Consider the following 22,735-nt stretch of genomic DNA (forward strand, 5'->3'; position numbering starts at 1 on the left):
CATCTCTCACGCTTGCAAAACATGCAAAGTATTCCCCTAAATACTGTTTTATAGAGTAATAAATCTAGTAATAACCATAAACAAAATTGCTTGTGAAGTATTTTATACAGCCTTCAGTATTTTCAACCTGTGTAAGTTATACTGCTCATGTAAAATTTTTTGAAGATTCTAGATAAGATTTTTCAATGCCTTAAGATACTAAATTCATACCATCCTCAACTAAAATTGCATTTAAAGATTACAGCACTAACGTACATTAAGAACATAAGACCTGCCATACTAGATCAGACCACGGCCCATCTTGGGCAGTATCCTGTCTTTGACAGCAGCCAGGATCAGAGCTTCAAGTGGAGTGTAGAGAACAGGGCAACTATGGAGTGATCCACACTATCTTCCACTCCAAACTTCTGTTAATGAGAGGTTTAGGGTCACCCCAACCATGGGGTTGCATTCCTGACCATCTTGACTAATAACCACTGATGGACCTATCCTCCATGAACGTATGCAGTGTGGTTGTAGCTATGTCGGTCCCAGGATATGAGACAGACAAAATGGGTGAGGTAATATCTTTTATTGGACCAACTTCTGTTGGTAAGAGAGACATGCTTTCGAGCTACAAAGAGTTCCATGTGATTAGTTGAGCCTTGTGTGAAAAAAGTACTTCCTCTTGTTTGTATTCAACTTGCTGTCTGTTAATTTAATTGGGTGACTCATGTTTTTTTATTTTCTCTTTCATACTTCTCTATTCACTTTTTCCACACCATTTGTGATTTTATAGACCTATATCATATTACTCCCTCCCCAGTTGTTTCTTTTTTAAACTGAACAGCCCTATTCTTTTTAGTCTGTCCTCGTATGGAAACCATTATATACTCTAATTATCTTTATCACTCTTCTCTTAACCTTTTCCAGGTCCACTATATCTTTTTTGAGAAGGGGCAACCTAATACTTCCTAACATACTGTTAGCCTTTTTTACCCCTTCTGCACACTGAGTGGAAATTTTCAGAGAACTATCCAGAGTGACTCTAAGATCCCTTACTTGAGTGGTAATAGCTAATTTAAAACCCATAACTATATATGTATATGTGGTATTATTTTTTCCAATGTGCATTACTTTGCACCTATCAAGGTTGCATTTTACCTGCCATTTTCTTGCCCAGTCATACAACACAGTTATGCTTTAGTGTTGGGCAGCAGGGACCCTATTTATAATTAAGGTTGAGTTGAAGTTTCCATTGTAAGCCTCCTTTTTCAGTTGGCTCAACTTTCTAAAATCCTTTCTAGCCTGAAATTTTCCAGACTTGATTACAATATGGTTATTTTAAATGAAATCTTTAGCAAAATTAGATCAGCCATTTTTGAGTAACAAAAACATGAAGAAAACCAATCATGATTTTCTCACATGTTCCAAACACAGACAGCTCAATTGAACAACTCAAAATTGGTCAAAGCTAGAAACCTCAAACGTGGCCTGTTTTACAGTCCATGCTGAGAAAGAGCGAGCCACTTAGTATTTTTCAATTTTCTGGTGTATAAAATATTCATTTGTACAAATTTTTCTTAAAAGTCTTTTTGATCTCCTTCCTCTGAAGGATCAGCGATGGCCACAGATGGAGATGAAGAAATTTGGCAGTGCCATTAGAACAGTTTCACCATCCTCTGCAGTGTGTGGGTATGTGTCACTTGCCAAGATTATCTGGGTATATCCGACAATCATTTCTCTGCCATTATTGGGGCCGTGGTGATCTCTCCTTTTATTTGCCTGTGGCACATAATAGTCTAGTCTCCTGTGGGCTGTAAAACATTGGTCTAATTTTAGTTGCTGGGTTGAGTATGCAGGTGTTGCGCAATGCTAGTGGCCTTCAATATACAAGAGGGTAGACTAGATGATTTGGTGGTCCCTTCTGGACTTAAACTCTATGATTTAGGCCACGTCTACAACTTACAAGCTTACAGGGGCACAGCTGTATCGGTACAGCTGTGTTATTGTAAGAACGCTCATGTACTGTGTAGCCAAGTTATGCCAACAGGAAAGAGAGCTTTTCCATCGACATAATACAACCAGTTCAACAAGCAGCGGTAGTTATGTCAGCGGGAGAGCGTCTCCTGCCGACACAGCACACAAGCACTTATGCTGACAAAACTTACATTGCTCAGGAGGGTGTTTTTTCCACACCCGAGCAGCTGAAGTTTTGACAACTTAAGTGCTAGCGTAGACATGGCTTTAGTCATTTTTCCAATTTAACCTATTGCTATCTACTATAACTGGTTAATATTTTATGAATTTTGGATTAAAATTCAAATATCCAATTCCCAAAAAGGAATGTTTACAGAAATTTCATTTCTTTTTTAATCAACTATACAGAGCGAGCCAAAGTTTTCAGAATTTCCAAGTTTTGGTGAGAAAGATTGTGATTTGGAGGGAGTGAGAAAACTACAGTTAACTTTTTGTAAGGGCAAGAACCTCATGAGAATTAAACCTACTCCGCACCTGTTTAGCATGGCTCTAACAATTTCAACATATTGCATCTTCTACAATATCAATCAACAGATAAATATTGCTTAAACATAGTTTTTAGCTAAGACTTTTTGGTAGTGTTTATCAACTGTATATGAGCAGTAATGAATTTATTATTCACACCCTCTGAGGTAAGGAAGCATCTCCACTTTATAGATGGAGAACTAAGGCAGAGATATTAAGTGTTTTACCCAGTGTCGCACAGGAAGTCTGTGACAGGGTATGCATACCCCACATTGAGCCGGAAGGGATTCACCCCACACTATGGTGGAGGAAGTCCCACCCCTCAGACTATACAGGCATGCTCCAAATGCTATGCTAGTATAAAAGGGGGCAGCCCGGCTCAGTCTGGTCTGACAGTCAGAGAGGAAGGACCTTCAATTGAAGCTCCAGCTGAGGAGCCATCACAGCCCTTGCCTGCAGGAGCCAGAGATCTGAAGATCCAGACTGGAGATCTGTGGCCATTGGAGTCCCAGCCATTGGAGGCCCGAGGCGCCAGAAGACTCCACTGCCCCATGGACTGTAGCTTCAGTAAGAGCAGTAGGAAGTGATCCAGGAAGGTTGAGCGAGGAAGGGTATCTCGTACTGGTGCAAGATCAGCATGTTTCGGTGGGATTCCCTTCCGAACCATTCCGCCACTCTTGGGGCCCTGGGTCGGGGCCCACTGGAGTTGGGTGGTCCCAGACTACCACCCTGCTGGTGACAATCCCCCAGGTATTAGCCACTAGGCCACACTGCCCCGTATCTGAAGGCTGCCATGATTCTGGCCACTAGGCCACGCTGCCCTATTCCCGAGGGCTGCTGCTTAGACCCTAATCATAGAATATCAGGGTTGGAAGGGACCTCAGGAGGTCATCTAGTCCAACCCCCTGCTCAAAGCAGGACCAATCCCCAATTAAATCATTCCAGCCAGGGCTTTGTCAAGACTGACCTTAAAAACCTCTAAGAAAGCAGATTCCACCACCTCCCTAGGTAATGCATTCCAGTTTTTCACCACCCTCCTAGTGAACAAGTTTTTCCTAATATCCAGCCTAAACCTCCCCCACTGTAACTTGAGACCATTACTCCTTGTTCTGTCATCTGCTACCACCGAGAACAGTCTAGATCCATCCTCTTTGGAACCCCCTTTCAGATAGTTGAAAGCAGCTATCGAATCCCCCCTCATTCTTCTCTTCCTCAGACTAAACAATCCCAGTTCCCTCAGCCTCTCCTCATAGGTCATGTGTTCCAGTCCCCTAATCATTTTTGTTACCCTCCGCTGGACTCTTTCCAATTTTTCCACATCCTCCATGTAGTGTGGGGCCCAAAACTGGACACAGTACTCCAGATGAGGCCTCACCAATGTCCAATAGAGGGGAACAATCATGTTCCTTGATCTTCTGGCAATGCCCCTACTTATACATCCCAAAATGCCATTGGCCTTCTTGGCAACAAGGGCATACTGTTGACTCATATCCAGCTTCTCGTCCACTGTAACCCCTAGGTCCTTTTCTGCAGAACTGCTGCCTAGCCATTCAGTCCCTAGTCTGTAGCGGTGCATGGGATTCTTCCGTCCCAAGTGCAGGACTCTGCACTTGTCCTTGTTGAACCTCATCAGATTTCTTTTGGCCCAATCTTCTAATTTGTCTAAGACCCTCTGTATCCTATCCCTACCCTCCAGCATATCTACCTCTCCTCCCAGTTTAGTATCATCTGCAAACTTGCTGAGGGTACAATCCACACCATCCTCCAGATCATTTATGAAGATATTGAACAAAACCGGCCCCAGGAGCGACCGTTGGGGCACTCCACTTGATACTGGCTGCCAACTAGACATGGAGCCATTGATCACTACCCGTTGAGCCCGATGATCTAGCCAACTTTCTATCCACTTTATAGTCCATTCATCCAGCCCTACTTCAACTTGCTGACAAGAATACTGTGGGAGACCGTGTCAAAAGCTTTGCTAAAGTCAAGGAACAACACGTCCACTGCTTTCCCCTCCTCCACAGAGCCAGTTATCTCGTCATAGAAGGCAATTTAGATTAGTCAGGCATGACTTGCCCTTGGTGAATCCATGCTGACTGTTCCTGATCACTTTCCTCTCCTCTAAGTGCTTCAGAATTGATTCCTTGAGGACCTGCTCCTTGATTTTTCCAGGGACTGAGGTGAGGCTGACTGGCCTGTAGTTCCCAGGATCCTCCTCCTTCCCTTTTTTAAAGATGGGCACTACATTAGCCTTTTTCCAGTTGTCCAGGACTTCCCCCGATCACCTTGAATCTCATTGTGGCAAGACCCAAGGTAGTCTGGTAGGCTGTAACTGCAGTATTAGCACACACCCTGCCCACCCCGACAAGGGACAGGGCATGCATACACCACCACAAAATCCGACTGACACTGGAAGAGATCCCAAATCTCCTGATTCAAAGTCACATACTTTACCAAAGGCATCCTTCCTCTCTGGTTAAGGTTCAAAATAAGATGGAGAGTAGGGGAATATTCTCTTTCACCAATGACAAAACCTCCCAATAATTTATTTACATTTTGAGGTCTATCATAAGGAAAAGGACTAAAGACTTGTATGAATGAAAGATTAGGTCTCCAGTCATTTTACACTCCATATTAAACTTGCCAGAATGATGAGTCACAGAAATGTTCCTAATTAAAATGTTAATAACTTTTCAAGTTTGACTAATCAAGTAATCTTTGGTATCATGCACTGGATCTCGGAGAACTGAAAACTAAAATCTAGGTTCTCTTTTTTTTAATGTGTGTGAAAGTTCTTAAAAAAAATAACTTAGGATACACTTGTTTAGGGTATTATCTTTCAAGAACCCTTTGTACAATTTTGTTCAAATTTGGTAGAAATACATATTCGCCCTAGGCCTAATCTATTAATTTGGAGGCCACTGTGACATGTGGATTTTGAAAGAGGTGAGGGGAAAGACACTGGGTTTATAATGAAAAGCTCAGATGAAGCCTCAGCTACAGAATAGGATGTTGCTGCAAAATGTGATTAATTCCAGTTACATTCCCAGGAGCAAAGAAAGGGGAGGGCCTCAGAAAATATTGGTCTCTTCCAGTCAATCTTTTGCATCTCAACCCTTCTATCTTGAAAATACTGTAACTCAATTTATTAAAAGCAACACTTAGGTATATCAGGATGAGGTAATGATGGAGTGGTTTCTTATATTTATGGGGCTAGGTTTAATCCTAAACATTGAACTGTTTGGTTATATTTGGCATTTACTCTTTTCTCCCTGTTGGTAAAAGTATTTATGCTGCACTTGAGTGCATATAATGGTTTCCCAAAGAACCATAAAGCATATTCTTCCAACGGGATTTTTGTTTAGAAAGACACAGGAAGTCTTAACTGAGTTATTTTGGTTTTACTTACTACTGTCTGTGGTACTTAAATGAAGATGGTCAGCGGTTTTTCCTAACTATTCTCTTCTGGAGCAAATAACTGTCTGTTCCATATTAAAATTCAAAAATTAGTTTTCAGATTCTGAAAGTACAGCGACTGTATTTGTTAGAAGACAGTTTATATGAATGGAAATAAAATCTACAAAATAATATTTTTTAAATTTCTTCACCAAGAAACATTTAAAGTTTTTCCAAAATACAGGCACTCTGCTTGTTAGTAGTTTTTTAAAAAGCAAATTTATGCAGATTAGTATTATAAACACATTATTAATAAATAAATGATCATTATGTAAAGCACAAATATTTTCCATTTGCCAAACCATTTCTGATTTTTCTCAGAACAGGCAAAGAGCACAACACTTATCTGTCAAACAAAATGTAAGGTTTCTAGAAAAAAAAAAAACTTAGAACTAGTTATATAATTAAACTACAAGGCCATTTAGGCCTGAGGCTAAAAAGCCTATTATTATTCACAGTACTTTTGACTGATCAAGAAATCAGGTTACACAATCTGTTGTGGCAGCAGAGGGATATTTATTGTTTCATATCTTCCTAAAGACCCTATCTTGCTACTACCAGAGCTTTTTCTTTTTGCTCCGCAGCGTTTCTAAGTATAGTGACAGCCACATCAGGGTTTACTAGTCTCAGTGCAAGCTCAGTGAAAATCTGGGAAATATAAGTGGAAACATGAGAGATGGCTTTATTTGGCAGTGCTAAAAAAATATCAGGACAAATGGCTAAACTGTTGGGACAGCAGGATGAATAATCAATGAGCAGAGAGCAAGATAGAGGCTCTCTCAGATTCTGGATCGACAATCGACAGCTGAGAGATTATTTTTTGCAATGGTTGACTAAATATGGTCAGGGAAGAGAGAGGCACAAGAGAGCCTGTTTGCCTGGGAGTGCATGTTTCAAATGCTTAGCTGCCTATAAAGCTGTAACAGTTTTGCTCATGCCCGCTGAGTGGGAAATACAGTTAGTTTCTTCTAGAGTGTGCATGTGGGAGCCCTGACCTCACAAACAGACTTGACCTCTGGAGATGGAAAGTAGCTTCAACACAGATCTGCCTACAGTTAAGCCTGGAAACTTAACCTCAAGCAAGAACACATGCAGTGCAATATCTAAGGAGCTGGAAGAAATCTCTCTTTTTTTGGTCACTCCAACTTTTTCTCTGATTATTTTTATCTGCCAATAGGCTGAGTTCACCATCCCAGGGCTTCCTAGCATCTTTCCTTGGACACTTAATTCTTAGCCCAGCAGCCACAAGGTATTCATTTCTACGCAACATCATCCATATTTTATCAATCCAAGAAAGGCAGCAGCACCAAGTAAGCTTCACTGTTCACACTACTTTGCTTTGAAGTTTTATCTATTTAAGGTGGTAAGGTACTGTATTCACTGACACTTCCCCCCCTACTCCCCCTCGCATATAATGAAGAGCTGAATCAGATGGAACACTCAGGATGAGATGGCTGCTGCTGATGTATCTCTCTAGGTCATTACCTCTCTTCCAGCTGTATGATACTAAGCTTACAGGTAACAGAACACCAGGAGGCCTGTGCTATTCTGCACATTTAAAGGATACCTATGACTTTCTGCATGTTTAACTATTATTTACTAGATTGTTTTTATTGTTATACTCGTACCTCTATGCTGGGCAAAAGCTTAATTTCAGTGTTAAAGTATCAAGCATTTGTAGTGTAAAGAGCAGGCTTAACAAAAACTCTAGTCCAAATTTCACAGCAGATATTTGACAGATCTTTTATCAGATATGCTCTGGTAGGGTACTGCCATGCAATGATTTCTAAAAATCAAAATGACTTAATTTTAGTGAAAAGCATCACCTTACCTTACAAATCACAACTAACTCAAACATTTTAAAACTGCATTTAAAAAAGTCAATAGTACAGTAATTCACTGCTTAGCTCCAAAATATATGTTAGATTTTTAGTGATCTACCTTAGATGTACAAAGAAAATAACCCATTTTAAACCTAGAATGTGCATGCTGTAATTCTAATGCTGCATTGCTGTTTCTCCTTGTAGTGCTGTGCTAGCTACTGCCACACTCTGATTTGCTCTCCATCAGCTGCACTAGCTTTTTGTCATGGGCTGCAGAAATTTTTACTTCCACTGCTCTCCCATTTTCTCAGGATTATTAAATTTACTAATTTTTAAGCTTATTTCAAATTAGCGTTTAATACTGGAAAGACAAAGGCTACTCTTACTATAACTGACACCAACTCTTTTTTTTTTTTTTTTTTTTTTTTTTAAACAACACCACCTACTAACTATAAATTAGGTAGTCAATCTACTTCTGGCAACTCTTTAAAGGTCACACCCTGCCAGCACACTGAATGTTTACTGGTCATTAAAAGCTGATCATGCACCTCTGAACCACATAACAGAATATGATGAAAGGGGATGAAATTCAATTTAAAGAGATGAACATTTATCATTTATGTAAACTGGTATTGATATTGCAAGCCTGAAAAAGATTCTGCGACTGAAGTAGGTGAGCGACTACACAAACTCAAAAAAACTATTCTAGAAGTGCTGAATAAGCACTGGCTATCACATATGACCTATGTCCCACTAAAAGCCCAAATCCTGCCACAATAGTTTTTTTAAAAATTCAATGTCATCATCTTTTCAATTAGCAGGATCATCAGCATTGTGGGATTGTTTTTTTGTTTTGTTTTGTTTTTTTGTTTTAAGTCTGGATCTGCAGTAGAAAGAGATACTAGACCTGGGGGTAAGGATTTTTTGAGTGGGGGGGAAGGGAGGGAAGGTTATTTCCTTCCATCATATTAGATGAGTTTATACTTCCCTTCAGGATACTAAATGCAATCTGTATACCAGCATGGAAATCTGGCAGAAGACTCAAAGAAAACTGAAGTTCTTATGGTGGACTACAATTATCCATTCCAGGAAAGAACTTTGCAAAGCCACCCATCAATGACAGCTCTACCTTCAAAGTTGGCCAGCCAGAATGAACACCAAGAGACAACAAAAATCTGGATAACTGCTTCAAATGTCCATGTTATCACGGAACATGGAACTGTAATACACTTTAAGTCACTTTGCAGGTAAATTGCATTGTAAAGTTCAGTCTTAGTAAAAAAGTTAGCTTATAACAAGTTTATTATAAGATTGTTCTTTTAAAGAAATAACATGCATTCTGCATCTTCTAACAAGGAAAGGAACGAAAAAGCAAAATACTTTCAGATTCATTTGACAGATAGCTGAGCAACTATATGTATTCCTGCCCAGAGTACATACTTCTTTATGTACCCATATGAACATACAATGCTATGGAATGTAAAGAAGTATGTATTTTTGGCAGGCACTGAACAACCAGTAAGAGGAAACTAAACTGCAACTGGAAGAAACAGGTTTCCTATTGTTTGAATGACTTTCATGTGGCAAATTAACTTGGTATGGGTCAGATGACGCTTGCTACTGCCAAAGTAAAATCACTTATTGCTTATGAATCATGAAACATTATCCTAAGACGCTTATTTAGAGGATGGGTAGATAAAGTTCTGTTATTGGTTGTAGATAAGTTATTAACAAAACTTCTGGGTTTTTGTTTATAAATTCAAAATACAAGTTTGGAAATGCAAACAGTCACACCAGAACACTTTGGATAAAATATGTAATCTGTCTGCAAAACTGATTGTCAATCCTATTCAGAATAATCTTTTGCACCCTAACTTTATTCAACTAAAATAGACTTTTTTTTTAAAAGATTATCTAAAGAAATGAGTCATGTGATTTTAAAATAAAATCTTAAATCTGTAGACCATGCTCTGATTCCAAAATTAAGTTTACCTAATAATCCATAGACACTTAGCCTAGTAGTAATTAACTCTGTTGTAAAAAAACTGCTTGGCAGTTAGTCTTTGATTTAGCAAACAGAAGAGAAAAATGTTTTCAAAATAATTTTAAATTACCATATACAAATTCTAATATTTTAGACACACAAGTCTGGTGTTTCTCCAAATCAACCCTTATTAAACTCACTGAGAGCTTGGATGGAATAAACTGCAGCGTCAGGTTCATGCATGTAAAGTGACAATGCAGAGATTTCTAGGCCACAGCTGCCAGTCAGCGGATTAAGACTAATGATAGATTCCAAAACAAAAACACAGGAATGACAGAACACAGGATTCCTACATTTTTCTGAAAAATGTAGTCTAATTTTAACAAAATTGGTTAAGCAATTCTGAATCACATATGAAATTATCCAATTTATACAGCAGCTCTTTCAACTCTTCACCTAAAATTTCAGTTTTATGAAATTATGAAACCCCTGATTTGGTAAGATGTAATTGTAAAAACTATATGGAAAATAAGAAAAAGGTGAAGCTGTCAACAGAAGCATGCCATTTATTTATTTCTAAAATTAATGTTAACTAAAAAACAGGAACATATTTAGGCTCTCACTAAAATCACTCAACACAAAGAAATTTTTAAGTAACGAATGACTTGTGCCGCACCTACTCATCTATGTATAGATATTACAAGAGACTCTGAACTGTAATCCTTGCATATTATATATGCTTGTCGTAACAGGCACAATTGGCCCAGATTAAAGAATAAAGATTCTGAATCCACTCAGTTTTTTATTTTAATATTTTAAAATTCTGGGATCATTTTTTGTGTCAGGAAAGGAAAATCTCAAATGTAAGAGACCCAATGGATAATTATGACTTCAAAAATATTAATTTATTGGATATGTGTGCCATTTTTCAAATGAAATGTTTTTTAATCACTACAAAATACCAAAAATTAATAGGTACCACCAGATACTTTTTACAGACAAGTATTTACCTGGAACTGTAGAATTACACTTATATAAAAAGGAATCAAAGTAATATAACTGTAGTCATAAGGTAATTTTTAAATAAATTGGTCTGAAAGTTATTTTCCACATGATCAAATACCTTGGAATGCAGCCTGTATAGAACTCCAACCTCCAAATTACAAGCCGTTTTATAACGGAAAAAAGCTAAACTATCATCAACTCTACTGGGTTTCGTAATGCTATTTAGCTTCTAGGCTCGTTACTGACAGATCTACAGACAGAGAGCCCAATTCACTATTGGAATAAGTGGACACAACTTCATTTACCTCTCTGAAGCTTTCCTTATTATGACAGCAATTGATATGTAGGTTTCAATCTACATATCTGACTATCTTTACTAAAGATCAAACTTATTGTGACAGGCTCTTTATAGTGAGCCACTGATGCTGAATCCTCTCTTGCTATGCCATAATAAGACAGCAATTCTACTATGAAACAAAAGGACAGTTCTCAGAGAGATATAAAAGTTAAAATTATATATTGACATTGCTTCTTGCTAGCTCATGTTAACATATCTCTAAGAATATACTCAGTCACTCTAAAATGTCACATCCATCACTTAGGTCAGCTGTTCAATTTTAACTGAGCACATGCTGAACTCTGGGCATCTGCTGACACTGTTGTAACTCAAATATTTCAACTGTGTGACTGACAGGGATAACAGATGCTGACATTATCAAATGCTACACTGCTGTTTTCCATGGCCATTTTTTTGCCCCGATATGGCCAGTACATGAAACTGTATTGCCATCCAAAAGCACACTTGAGCAGCTGGATCTGTAAAACAGCTCCTGTATAACCGGTAAAAATAGAAGCCACTTTTATAGCTGTCTTTAATGCTTAAGTTCAAATGACACACCTGCTATGTTTCTATTAGGATAGATGGTGTAAAAAATATATTTACATAAATTTCATCACTAGATTTCACAACAAACAGATGAAGACTATACTTGACAGGAGCATTATTAGTGCATGGTTTGAACTAATGTCTCCCTGGCAAAGCTTAAAAAACCCACAGGTCTTCAAATGCAATATTGTCTGTTTAGTGTACCTATTGCAGTTTACCAGCACAAATTACCTTTAAGAAAATGCATGAAATAGAAGCACGTTTAACTCTACTTATAAAAGATATGTAGTGTGTTAAGGAACCTTTCTCCTAAAAGGGCTTTAGATAAAGAAAATTCCAGATTGATAACATCAGGTGTTTGTACAGAAAGAGAAAGGAAGTGTAAACAAAAAAAATTCCTGTCTACTATAGTGGTATATATGGGAATACCTAAAGTGAATGCTAAGCAGAAATGTACCAAAATGAATTAAAAGCACTTGACATTTATAAAAGAGAGACTACAATACTCCTCTTTCCACAACCTAATCTGTTACTTGTGCTAATCAACTATTGTACTAAATCAGCAGCAAGATATGGGGGGGAGGGGGAAGAGAAAGTCGAGACAGGAAGAGTGTTGCTTTCTCTAGTGCAATTTAATTTAATGAGTAAAAGGAATAAATGTAAGTGGCCCTATACATAAATCCAAACACTACTCCAGAATTAAACAATCAAAAGAAAAAAAGTTTAACACTGCAACTGTACTTTGACATGAGGCTAATCTATAGTTACAAATTGTGCCTACAAAGGTGCTAGAAGAGAGAACAGATTGGTACATTGTATAAGGCATTCTGGGGTAAATGTTTCCTTCCTGCCTTCCCTCCAAAAATGACTTAAGTTAAATCTTCAATTACTTTAAAAATCAAAAGCGAAGTGTCCATAAGTATAACATTTATAGCTGAAAAATGTATGTACTTTTAAAATTGTACGTGTACAGTTAAAAAAATCCAGCTGTATTGTTATAAAAAGTTACAGCCTTTCTGCACTCCAATGCTTTGCTAAAGCTGGTAAAATGGAACCAAATCACCTCTTCAATGGATTTGGTCCCCTTCAACCAGCTGTAGCTATGCATTGATCACGACAGGACATCAACTATTTTCAATAATGGACTTAACACTTGTATAATGGCAACTTTGAACATGCTTCAACTATTCTGGACAGATTAAATGCACACTGTCAACAGAAAGAAACAAATGTGAAAGTATGGTATTCAGTTATACTTCAGGATGTCCCAAAGGCTGTATTTCTAGATAAACATTTACTTGTGGAATTACTTGTGTTTCGCTTTCTGTTCTTATTTAGTAAAAAAAAAATGGTACCAATGGTAATTTCTATAAGAAAAAGAATTAGGCATTCATATAAATTGATTGTTCAGTCATGTATTTATTCCTGGTTTTTCTTAAGGTTTCTCCCTCCTGCTTTAAAAACACATACAAAGGGAGGGGGGAGAGAGGGAAATGTACTCTACCATCATATTTATTCCGCTTCACAGATATTCTTTTTCTAACAATATTGTACTAGAGAGGAAATTCCTCAAGGCAGCAACTGTATTTGCATTTTGTACATGTTGAGAATATTATTTACAATTAACAGCTAATAAATTTGTCACAGACCTTGATGCTACACTCTAATTCGCTACCTAATCGCAGGTCTAACCCTGAGAGATTATATTCTCTCCCCACTCACATTTGGAAAAGTCTTCTGTGAAAAGCATTTTTGGAACTTATTTCTATACTTTAATACCTTCTTTAAGTGAATGTCTTATGTTCAGCTTCCCAAATTGGATCACATGCACTTACTGAATTAAGTGCAAATACCAAGTCAAGATAATTTTCATCCTTTTAGAAAAATTACTAAAATATTAGCACTTCCCCCACACCCAACCCATTGCCCTGGCAACTTAGTCATCCAAATACGTCTGAGAATAACACCCCCCCGAAGTAGTCCTGTAATTCTTACTAACGCTAAACATACTTTTGACAAATCCCATTTCTCTATTCTATCACCACCAACCAGTTCAGTACCTCACCCATATATAACACTGATTCACCCAATACAAATACCAAAACAGATAAAAGCAAAAGGATTTCCAACACCATTTTAAAGACATGTATAATCTCCCAAATTGTAATTACTAGTTTATAAACAAATTAGTCTCTGCAGCAAAACATATGCCATACGATACTAAAGAAAAGTATTTGAAAAGTGCATCTAACTGAGACATTCAGCTTCTGTTCCCACTTAAAGCTAAGCTATACTAAAATTATAACTTTGAATTATTCCTTTGATGAACTGGTAATATGGATGCCCAACAAAGGATGGTAATCTGTACAGCCATTACTTAATAAGTCCTTTTGTGCAAAAAGACTATTCAATTTAAGATGTTAATTCCACTATTCTTTAAGTTTTATTCCCAAAACAGAATGCAGAATCAAGACGGTTGCGGCTATGGGGACAAGTGCACTCACTCACTCTTCACAGCTACATTCTTTAGCTCAAAATATTTGAAGCAACAGAAGATTTCTGGACAAGTTAAATATAACCATGGTTATGGTAATTGGCAAAATATATGATTGACCCATAATATATACTCAAGTCCTATTTTTGTTTCTATTTGATTCTTGTAAAAGCTGGTTAATGTAAGAAATGGACACATCTCAAAATTAGGGAAATGTCTTTACAACTTTGATCAATGGGGTTCATTATCTTTAAGGGTAAAGGCTGAAGCTACTGAGTTTGTAACAATGTGGTCTATTTAGGTGGACTCAAAAATTGTAACAAGGTTCTTTCTCTGTTAAATAAAAATGAAGTTTCTACACACTTCCTCCATCTATCTTGAACATAATTGCTTCTTCTTACTCAGAAATTCCTTTACGCAAGAAGCGCATCTATGGCACGTACAAAATAAGGTCTACTGTATTGTATACATTTTACATACTACAAAAGCCAAGAAAATTCTTATTCTACACTAAATGTTCTTTCATACATGTACACACTTGGGGGTAAAATATCCTACTTGTTACAATAATTAAAACTCAAGCATTAGGATGCTGATTACTGACCGTAATCAACATATGATCATTAAGACACACTTACTGTATCCGCACAAGCACACTTTCATAGAAGGACAAATGCGGAGAAAAAAAATTCTGAATTATCTAAACCTATAAACCAGTTAACTATTTACTGCCTTATTTTAATTTAATATTTTCTACTTAATATCCAAAAATCAATTAAAACATTTAGTGATTTTTCCGATTGTTAATTAAAACAAAACATTAGAAAGAAGGCATTGGGAAATAAGCAATGACCAAGATAAAAATTGAAACGGCAATATATTAAAACCTTGCAATTCAACATAATTTAATGTGCTAAATATAATAGCGTAATAATATCAACAAAAGTTGAACCACGTTTACCTCAGTGATCTATCTCCAGTGACCAAATTTGCACGAGGTTCTGTGAGACCTAGGTTAAAGGTAAAGCATCTGGCAGTGTATTGCTCTGTTAACTTAATGGTCTGTAGAGTCGTAGCACAAACAGTTTGTTGGTTGATTGGTTTATTTTGGGAGGAGAGGGGTTATCTTTGCTTGAGTTTCAGTCACGATGCTCACTGGCACTCTTGGGGTGCTAGAATGTATGAGCCACAATGTGCATTAGTTCCAGACCCCTACTTGCAGGTGAATTCCATAAGAGAGGTGCTGAGGCCATTGTTGGAGACCAACTTTTAAAAAAGGCTGTTAAACCTTTATTCAAACAAACAACATTGCTTTACTGATACATCAACTATCACAAATCTCCGGGGGGGGGGGGGGAATAAGTCATGACAGAACTCTTCCAGAAACTTCTAAGAGTTCTTAGCTGTCTGACCCCATCTCCATACCATCCTGGAGTCTCCCCATATGAGGGAAAAACACAATAGTTGTGGTTGGGAACAATCTTGGAGTCAAATATCTATTACAAGTCTTTTAGAACAACTGCCTTCAATACTACTGACAAGGTGTTGACACACTTGAAGATTCTAGTAGAGTTTACAGTTACTCTTAACGAGGTCTTCCTGCTGTTTATTAGTAGAACTAGCAACCTCTCAAAGTGGCATGTAGGAGCGTAATAGACACCCAGCTGCTTCTGGATGCCCATTTGGCAAGTGTCTAGGAATCTCTTGCCATCATCCATCTAATCTTAATAGTAAACGTTGCTGTATAATCCAAGCACTTCTGAAGTAAATTAAATCTATCTAAATTTGGCAAGAGGTTTGGGTCCTTTTGTGATGTGGTCTTTACACTTACTCATGAGACCTTGTCACCTTGAGACTGGATTACTGCGTATTCTCCACACGAGTCTATAGCTTCAAGCTATGTGAAAATTACAGATAATCTAGTAAAACACCAAGATCTCACATGACACCACAGGAACTCATGAGGTGCCAAAATGGCACTAGCTTTAAATTTACTTCCAGTTAATGTGCTGTTTTTGACTTATAAAGTCTTAAATAAGTTATGTTCCTTCTATTTAACAGACTGCCACTCTATATGTGATACAACACAACAGTTAAGAACCAAGTATCTGAGCTAACAGTTCCCTAGTTTTAACTGGAAGGAGACTGGCAGGAGGGCAATGAAACGGACAACCAATAGTGGAAGCTTGCGACTGCTGCAGACAAAACTGCACTTGGGACTACACAAACCACTCTGGCAAGAGATGAGGGGCCATGAAAATTTCATAACAAAACGCAAACCTCATGAGATTTTCTCTTAATTTCTTCTCATATCAATGTGGAAAATACTCACCCACTCATATATTTTTGTATGAAATAAACTATTTCTTCGATACGTTAAGAGAGAAGGAAAGAAGAAAATGAGATTAAAACGAAAACCACTTAGAAGGTATTCAGTGATATGAGGGCCATACGAGCACCTCAAGTACCTACATAAATCTACCCTTTCCTCTTCAGTCACAATAGTATCCAGGTACCACCGCACGGTTCAATCAATCACTTATACCTGGAATATGTTCCCACCTCTCTATCACTGTTCTTAAGCTTGTTACTGCAGAAATGCTTCTATGAAATGTGGGTTTACACCACACTCTGAGAACTGTCAGAGTAGAGCTCATTTGGATCTACTGTGGGGTGATGACACACTGGGTTCCATCATGGAAGAGAAGGATTCCAACTCCCAAAACTCACCCCCAGCTTCAGTGGCTCAGTGTCTCAATGAGTAAGAGTGGTCTTGACCCCAAATACAGGGAATCTAATCTTTAGGTGAACAACACATGGATCACAGTCACTAGGCAGGGTCCTCAGAGCAAAAGCCATTGAATCCTGGCAAGCTGGAGACAGAAGTTGGTATTTTTGGCTACTGCTGCTATCTAGATAACAAGGAACACTGACTAATCTAGTAAAATGACACGGCTTCAGATTCTGATAGTCAGAAAGGCAAGTGCCTTCAAATGAGTGCAGCTAGTGTGTTGTCTAGTGTCTTGATTAGCTCCTTGAAGCATTTCCTATCTTAGATACTATGGTGATGAGTGCTGTAGAAACAACTTAAGTGTAATTTTTCCTATTCTTCATAACATCATTTCCACTGGATTAAAGTGTAGTTCCATTCAACACAACTAAAAATGTTACTATGTGCTTCTGTGTTTATTATGTGTGTCTGATTCCATATGGACATTGCAAATTACAAGTAAATATTTTCCTAACTGCTAGTCATGAAAATGCAAGAGTTAAAAGTCAATCGTGGTTCTCTTTTCATGTATTAGCCACAAAAATTAGTAAAGATTCTACAGGCCAAGCAATACCCACAATTACACGCGCAACTCCATTAGCTTTTCTGTTACTAAACAACTCCATTATCTTTCAGCTCAAACAAGCAATGAAATAAAAATATTAACACTTCATTTATTCATAAAATGCAGTTTTAGTTGCATGCAAATGACATCACATTTTCCATTATATTTGCACTTAATGCTAATGAAAGTGCTGGACTGAAACTCTGGAGAATGTAATTTATCCATAAATAGCTCTTCACAAGCAGTGACAGTGAAAGCTTTCCAAACAGCTTAAATCATGCAAAAAAGCCAACTACTAAATTATATACAAATGAAGATTTTAGAAAAAATGTGTAGTTACTGAACACAACAAAATATGCTTACAGGTCAACAATTAAAGAATGAACTGTTACGCATAGGTCAAAAAAGTTATAAACCTATATTACATTGTTACTTGAAAAATAGTAACTTAGGATCAAAGATTCAAGACAGGAATGTGATAATCACACAAGGGGACAGAGTTAAGGTTCCACATGGAACCACAACCATGGCATTCTCATATCAGAAAGCCTAATATTCCCTCAAAGTACTTTTTATGAAATTTCCTAGGCTAATATTTTTAAATTAATTAATTAGGCCAGGACAGCTTTTGCTTCACTCTGAGCATACCTTGAACTATTAGAAGCTCATGTGAGAACACAATTAAACCATGCAAACCACTGTGCTCCTATGGAGCCCTTGCTCACTGCACAATTTCAGAAATACCCACATTCCCAAGTATATTTATCTACCATACATGCCTGCACAACCCAACCAATAAAAATACCTCTATTTCAGTTATTCTGCATGTACAAAATGCAGTTTTCAAAGCCTCCTTACTCCCAAATCTCAAATTTTCACTGAAATACTCAATGGCTCTTCTTCATAAAGGTTCATTCCATTCAAAATTTCGACTTTCTACCTTCAGGTTAATGGTTGTACACAAAAAAAGTTTTTTAAAATGACTGGGAGAGCACCTCCTTCCCCTCACCACATAGCCAACCATCTCACTCTTCCTTCTCATACTCAATAGCTGAACCATTTTAACAGTCTCTCTCCAAAATTTCATTTTTGGATAAAAGTCTAGCTTGCAACATTTCAGCGTAATAAATCTACTATAAAAGTTACAGAAATACCAGAATGTTTTTTCTTATTTTTCCTCCTTTAATCAAACATCATGAACTAAACACTAAAGATAACAAGACTTTACCTGGGATTCCCTCTTAGTGCAGCATGATGGAGAGCATTAAATCCATTGTTGTTTGTAATAGTAACATCTGCCCCAGCTTCTAACAGTACAGCCAGGATGTCATCACGCTTTTTACTTATCGCATCATGGAGCGGAGTATCACCTTCAGAATCCTAAAAATAGAAATAATTTTCTTCAGCTTCCATATTTACCTATTTAAAAAGGAAATTTATGGGAAAAGGTCTCACATGTCACTATAGGAACTAATGAGATGCAAATACAAAGTAACTTAATACCATTTTCCAGCACTTACAATTGTAACTTCAGTCCAGGCTGCACACTTATACTGCTTTTTGGTCAAAATAGTTTTTGTGAAGTTTAATCACAGAACGAGAACAGTCTGAAGGAGAAGTTAATATATATGCATTTATTTATCAATTGTATTACCATAGCATCTAGGACCAGGACACCACATTACTAGACACTACACAAATATAAAACAACAAAATACAGAAGAGACTGTCACTACCCCAGTGAGCTTACAATCTAAATGTAAGACAGAAAGGGAAGTAGAAGAAACAATGAGACAATATTAATCAGCATGATAGGTAATTGTCTCAGTACACCAGTGGCCCACTTCACAAGTTTTATGTAGGTATCATGGCAGAATACAGTTTTAGGGAGGAATTTGGAGAAGGTAGCTTTGCAGATGTTTACGGGGAGCTCTTGCCCCAATAGCAAGGGCACCACATGAGAAAGCATGGAGGTGCTTTTTTGAAAAATTAACAAGGGGGTGATTGAGGCTGGAATTATTGGCCTAGCAGAGGCAAGAGCTGACATCTCAATAGTGAATGAGAGATGATAGGTAGGAAGAGAATAGGACATCAAGGGCCTCGAAAATGAAGACATGTTGTTTATGTACGATACAATAGAGAGGAGGGAGCCAGTGGAGGGATGCAAAGATAGGCAACATCTCAAAGCAACACATTAGGAGTAAGACATTTGCAGCGGCATTCTGAGTAGATATGATTGGGGCAAGAATGCAACATCAACACCAGGGAAAAGAACGCTGCAATGATTGAGACATGAGTTTATCAGAGTCAGCTCAAAAAGTTTTTACTGTGTGGATGGGTAGGAAAGGCTGTATCTGAGAGCTGTTATGCAGAAAAAAAAAAAAATCAAGATTTACACATAGCCTGAATGTGAGGATCTAGAGAAAGGTCTGAATCAAAGAGGACTCCCATATTACAGGCCTGAGCGATAGGATGGTTGTGTTGACCACATTGAGTGAAAGAAAGAAGTAGGGAGAAGGGAAATTAAGAGCTCTGTTATACTCATGTTGAGCTTTAGCTGTCTGCTGAATATCCATGAGGAGATATCTGGACAGGCTCAGATCTGGAGTAGAGGTAGATCTGTGTAATCTGCACACAACGAAGAGCTATGCACATTTTTCTAGTATGCAGGCAATTTGTAGTTCAGTATCACGTATGAAAGTCATTAACTGCCATGTTTTCTGCATGAATTTGCTATAAAAATTGTCATGCATCACAAAAAAATTAGACATTAAAGCAATTCTTTAAGTTCAAGATTTATAAAAATTCAAATGTCTACTAGCATAAATTTCAAATATATACATAAATTTAGTCACGTTTGAGACACAATTGTCATACAAAAACTCAAGCTAAAACCTCCTCTAATAAAAATAGTATGAACAAAGCAGACCAATGAAAGATGTGCACCCCTCAGGATAGTTAAACTTGTACAAGGTTGTCTTTTTAATGAAGCAAAAGGGCAGATTTCATGGGGCAACATTAAATTTTGTAAATAATTTATGGCTAGCACCAACCAGACAATACATGGTTTAGAGGGGCCAGAAATTTTTCAGCACACACCTGACCAAAGAATTTATATTCACTTTTTAGCTTGCCGGGGTTTTAGTTTTGAAAAGTCCAAATTAAAGAAAAAATACACCATTACTCCAAAAGCGAAACAACTTGTGCATAATTTGTTCAAAAACCCAACAATTGAAATTAAAAATAAGTGTTCTATAATGTCTACAGTAGGAAAATGTGTTTAGTTGAGTTCACTGTGCTGCTGCATAGACACATTCTCAGGATTCATGCTTCTGGGTGAAATCCTGGCCCTACTGAAGTCATCAGGAGTTTTGCAATTGACTTCAGTGGGGCCAGGATTTCATCACTAGTGCTTATCAATTAGCAGCACACCTCAGCATAGTGTAAGAAGGATTCCTTAGAACTTTTACTGTGGGAATAGCAGACACCAAAATTGAAATATCTGCCAAATTTGGTAGACATCCTACACTGGCCCACCAAAATGTAATGATATAGTTTACCCATTCCAACTCATCAGATTTCTTGAGCTTATTGTGTGTAGACTAAATTGTTTTCCTTTGTGCAGTGGCTTGAGAGTTAAAGAACATGCGAGTTAGCTACAGCCAAGTCCCAACCCCAAATGCCTCCTGCATTTTCATCCATCTCGGTGAAATCAATTGCTTAACTGAATCTGCATTAGACTTCTCTGCAGATGTGCAGAATCTGAAAACGTATTATTGTCACAGGGATTTTCTGATTTTCATTGGCTCTGGATGGTGTCATTTCATAGATTCATTAAGTTTGTGGCCAGAAGAGATCAGTAGATATAGTCCAGCCTCCTTTATATCACAGGCCATTTGAATTTCACCGAATTGCCCCATTACTGAGCCAAATAGAACAGGCCAGTTGTTATAGCCAACGCTTATAGAAACTGGGGTCTGGATTAAAGTTAGCTACCTGAGACTCTACTTCAGTAAGATGGAAGTAATACTTATAAATAATACCTCAGCCCTTGTAAGATGGAAGTAGGCGGCCAGGAGGAAATAAACTGAGAAAATAGCAATTGCTGCATTATCTGCTTTAATAAAGTTCTCACCTCTTCTTTCCCAGGTGCACAAATAGGAAAAACAGGTGGAGTTTGAAGCACAAGGATATCTAGATGGCAACAGTAAGAGTGTGTTGTATCATTCATATTTGCCTAAGGCTTTACAACCTTTTCTTTCAGATATTGACCTCAGCACATTTATCCATCCTTTTTCATCTTTAGCTTTACATATGCAATGCACTGTGAATGCAGCTATGTTGAAACTTCAGCTCAGACAGAATGTAGCTGCCTACTTATTTAGAAGTGGGGTTTTATTTGTTTATTTTTGAGGCAGTATTTCTCCCTTTTGCAGCACTGTTTCCACTAGTTTCCAATCAGTTTACAGAGGCAGTTTTTTCTCCTTGTGTAATAGCATAGCAGCAGAGACTCTCAATAACATACATCATGTTTGAATAGAAGTCTGGTGGCAGACATACTGTCTGATGGGTTCAACTCTGGACGCTGTTTTCTCTCTTTTTCTGACAGTCTACATTTGATGGCCTTCAGGTCATGCTGCAAAGCCTCTCTTACCAGATTACATATGTGGGGAAAGATAAGGGGTGCTGACTGGATGGAGAGAGTTAATCTGCATGTTAAACAAACATATATTTGTACATTGACCCAATCTATAGAGGCTTAAAATATTATACACATGCCTAGAGCAAGAGAGGTGCATTTTAAATCTCAATATGAAATACAGAGAACAATTAAATGCAACAGCCTTAAAAGGAAGATTTATACATCTACATGCAGCATGAATATACCATACTTGCATAAATCTTACAGTTTGAAGACAAAAAATGAAAGTCAAAATTTGTTTTACCTGGAGACTAGGATGACAGCCAAAGTCCAGTAAAGTCTTCACAACTTGTAAATGACCTTTGTTAACAGCAATATGAAGTGGAGTCTGTCTGCGTTTGTTGCGAGCATTCAAATCTGCACTGCCTCTGTGCAAAACCTCTATCACAGCACCTTCATCTCCGAAAGCTGCATGGTGAACAGCCCTGTCTCCATCTTTGTCCTAAAGTGTAAACATTGATTTAAAACAAATTCCTTTTGTACTACACAATTATAAAAGGCTTTACTTTAAAATTACCAATTAAGGGATCTTTACTGCATTTCCACCATTAGAGAAAAAACAG

General features: G+C 37.6%; 1 protein-coding gene across 5 annotated transcripts in view; it reads right to left on the reverse strand.

Annotated features, from left to right (window-relative positions):
• The window catches only part of MIB1 (MIB E3 ubiquitin protein ligase 1), a 102,349-nt gene that overhangs the window by 50,112 nt on the left and 29,502 nt on the right, over positions 1-22,735 (reverse strand). For all 5 annotated transcript variants that reach the window (XR_006278888.1, XR_006278887.1, XM_038389536.2 and 2 more), the window contains exons 11-12: positions 22,417-22,614; positions 18,699-18,850 (exon numbers count right to left, since the gene is read on the reverse strand). Coding sequence is in view for 3 of the 5 variants with exons in the window: in XM_038389536.2 (XP_038245464.1) it covers positions 18,699-18,850; positions 22,417-22,614 (350 nt within the window). In the remaining 2 variants the exon portion in view is untranslated. The remainder of the gene's footprint in view (positions 1-18,698; positions 18,851-22,416; positions 22,615-22,735) is intronic.

The sequence above is a fragment of the Dermochelys coriacea genome, chromosome 2, assembly GCF_009764565.3.
Source record: "Dermochelys coriacea isolate rDerCor1 chromosome 2, rDerCor1.pri.v4, whole genome shotgun sequence".
Taxonomy (NCBI): Eukaryota; Metazoa; Chordata; order Testudines; family Dermochelyidae; genus Dermochelys; species Dermochelys coriacea.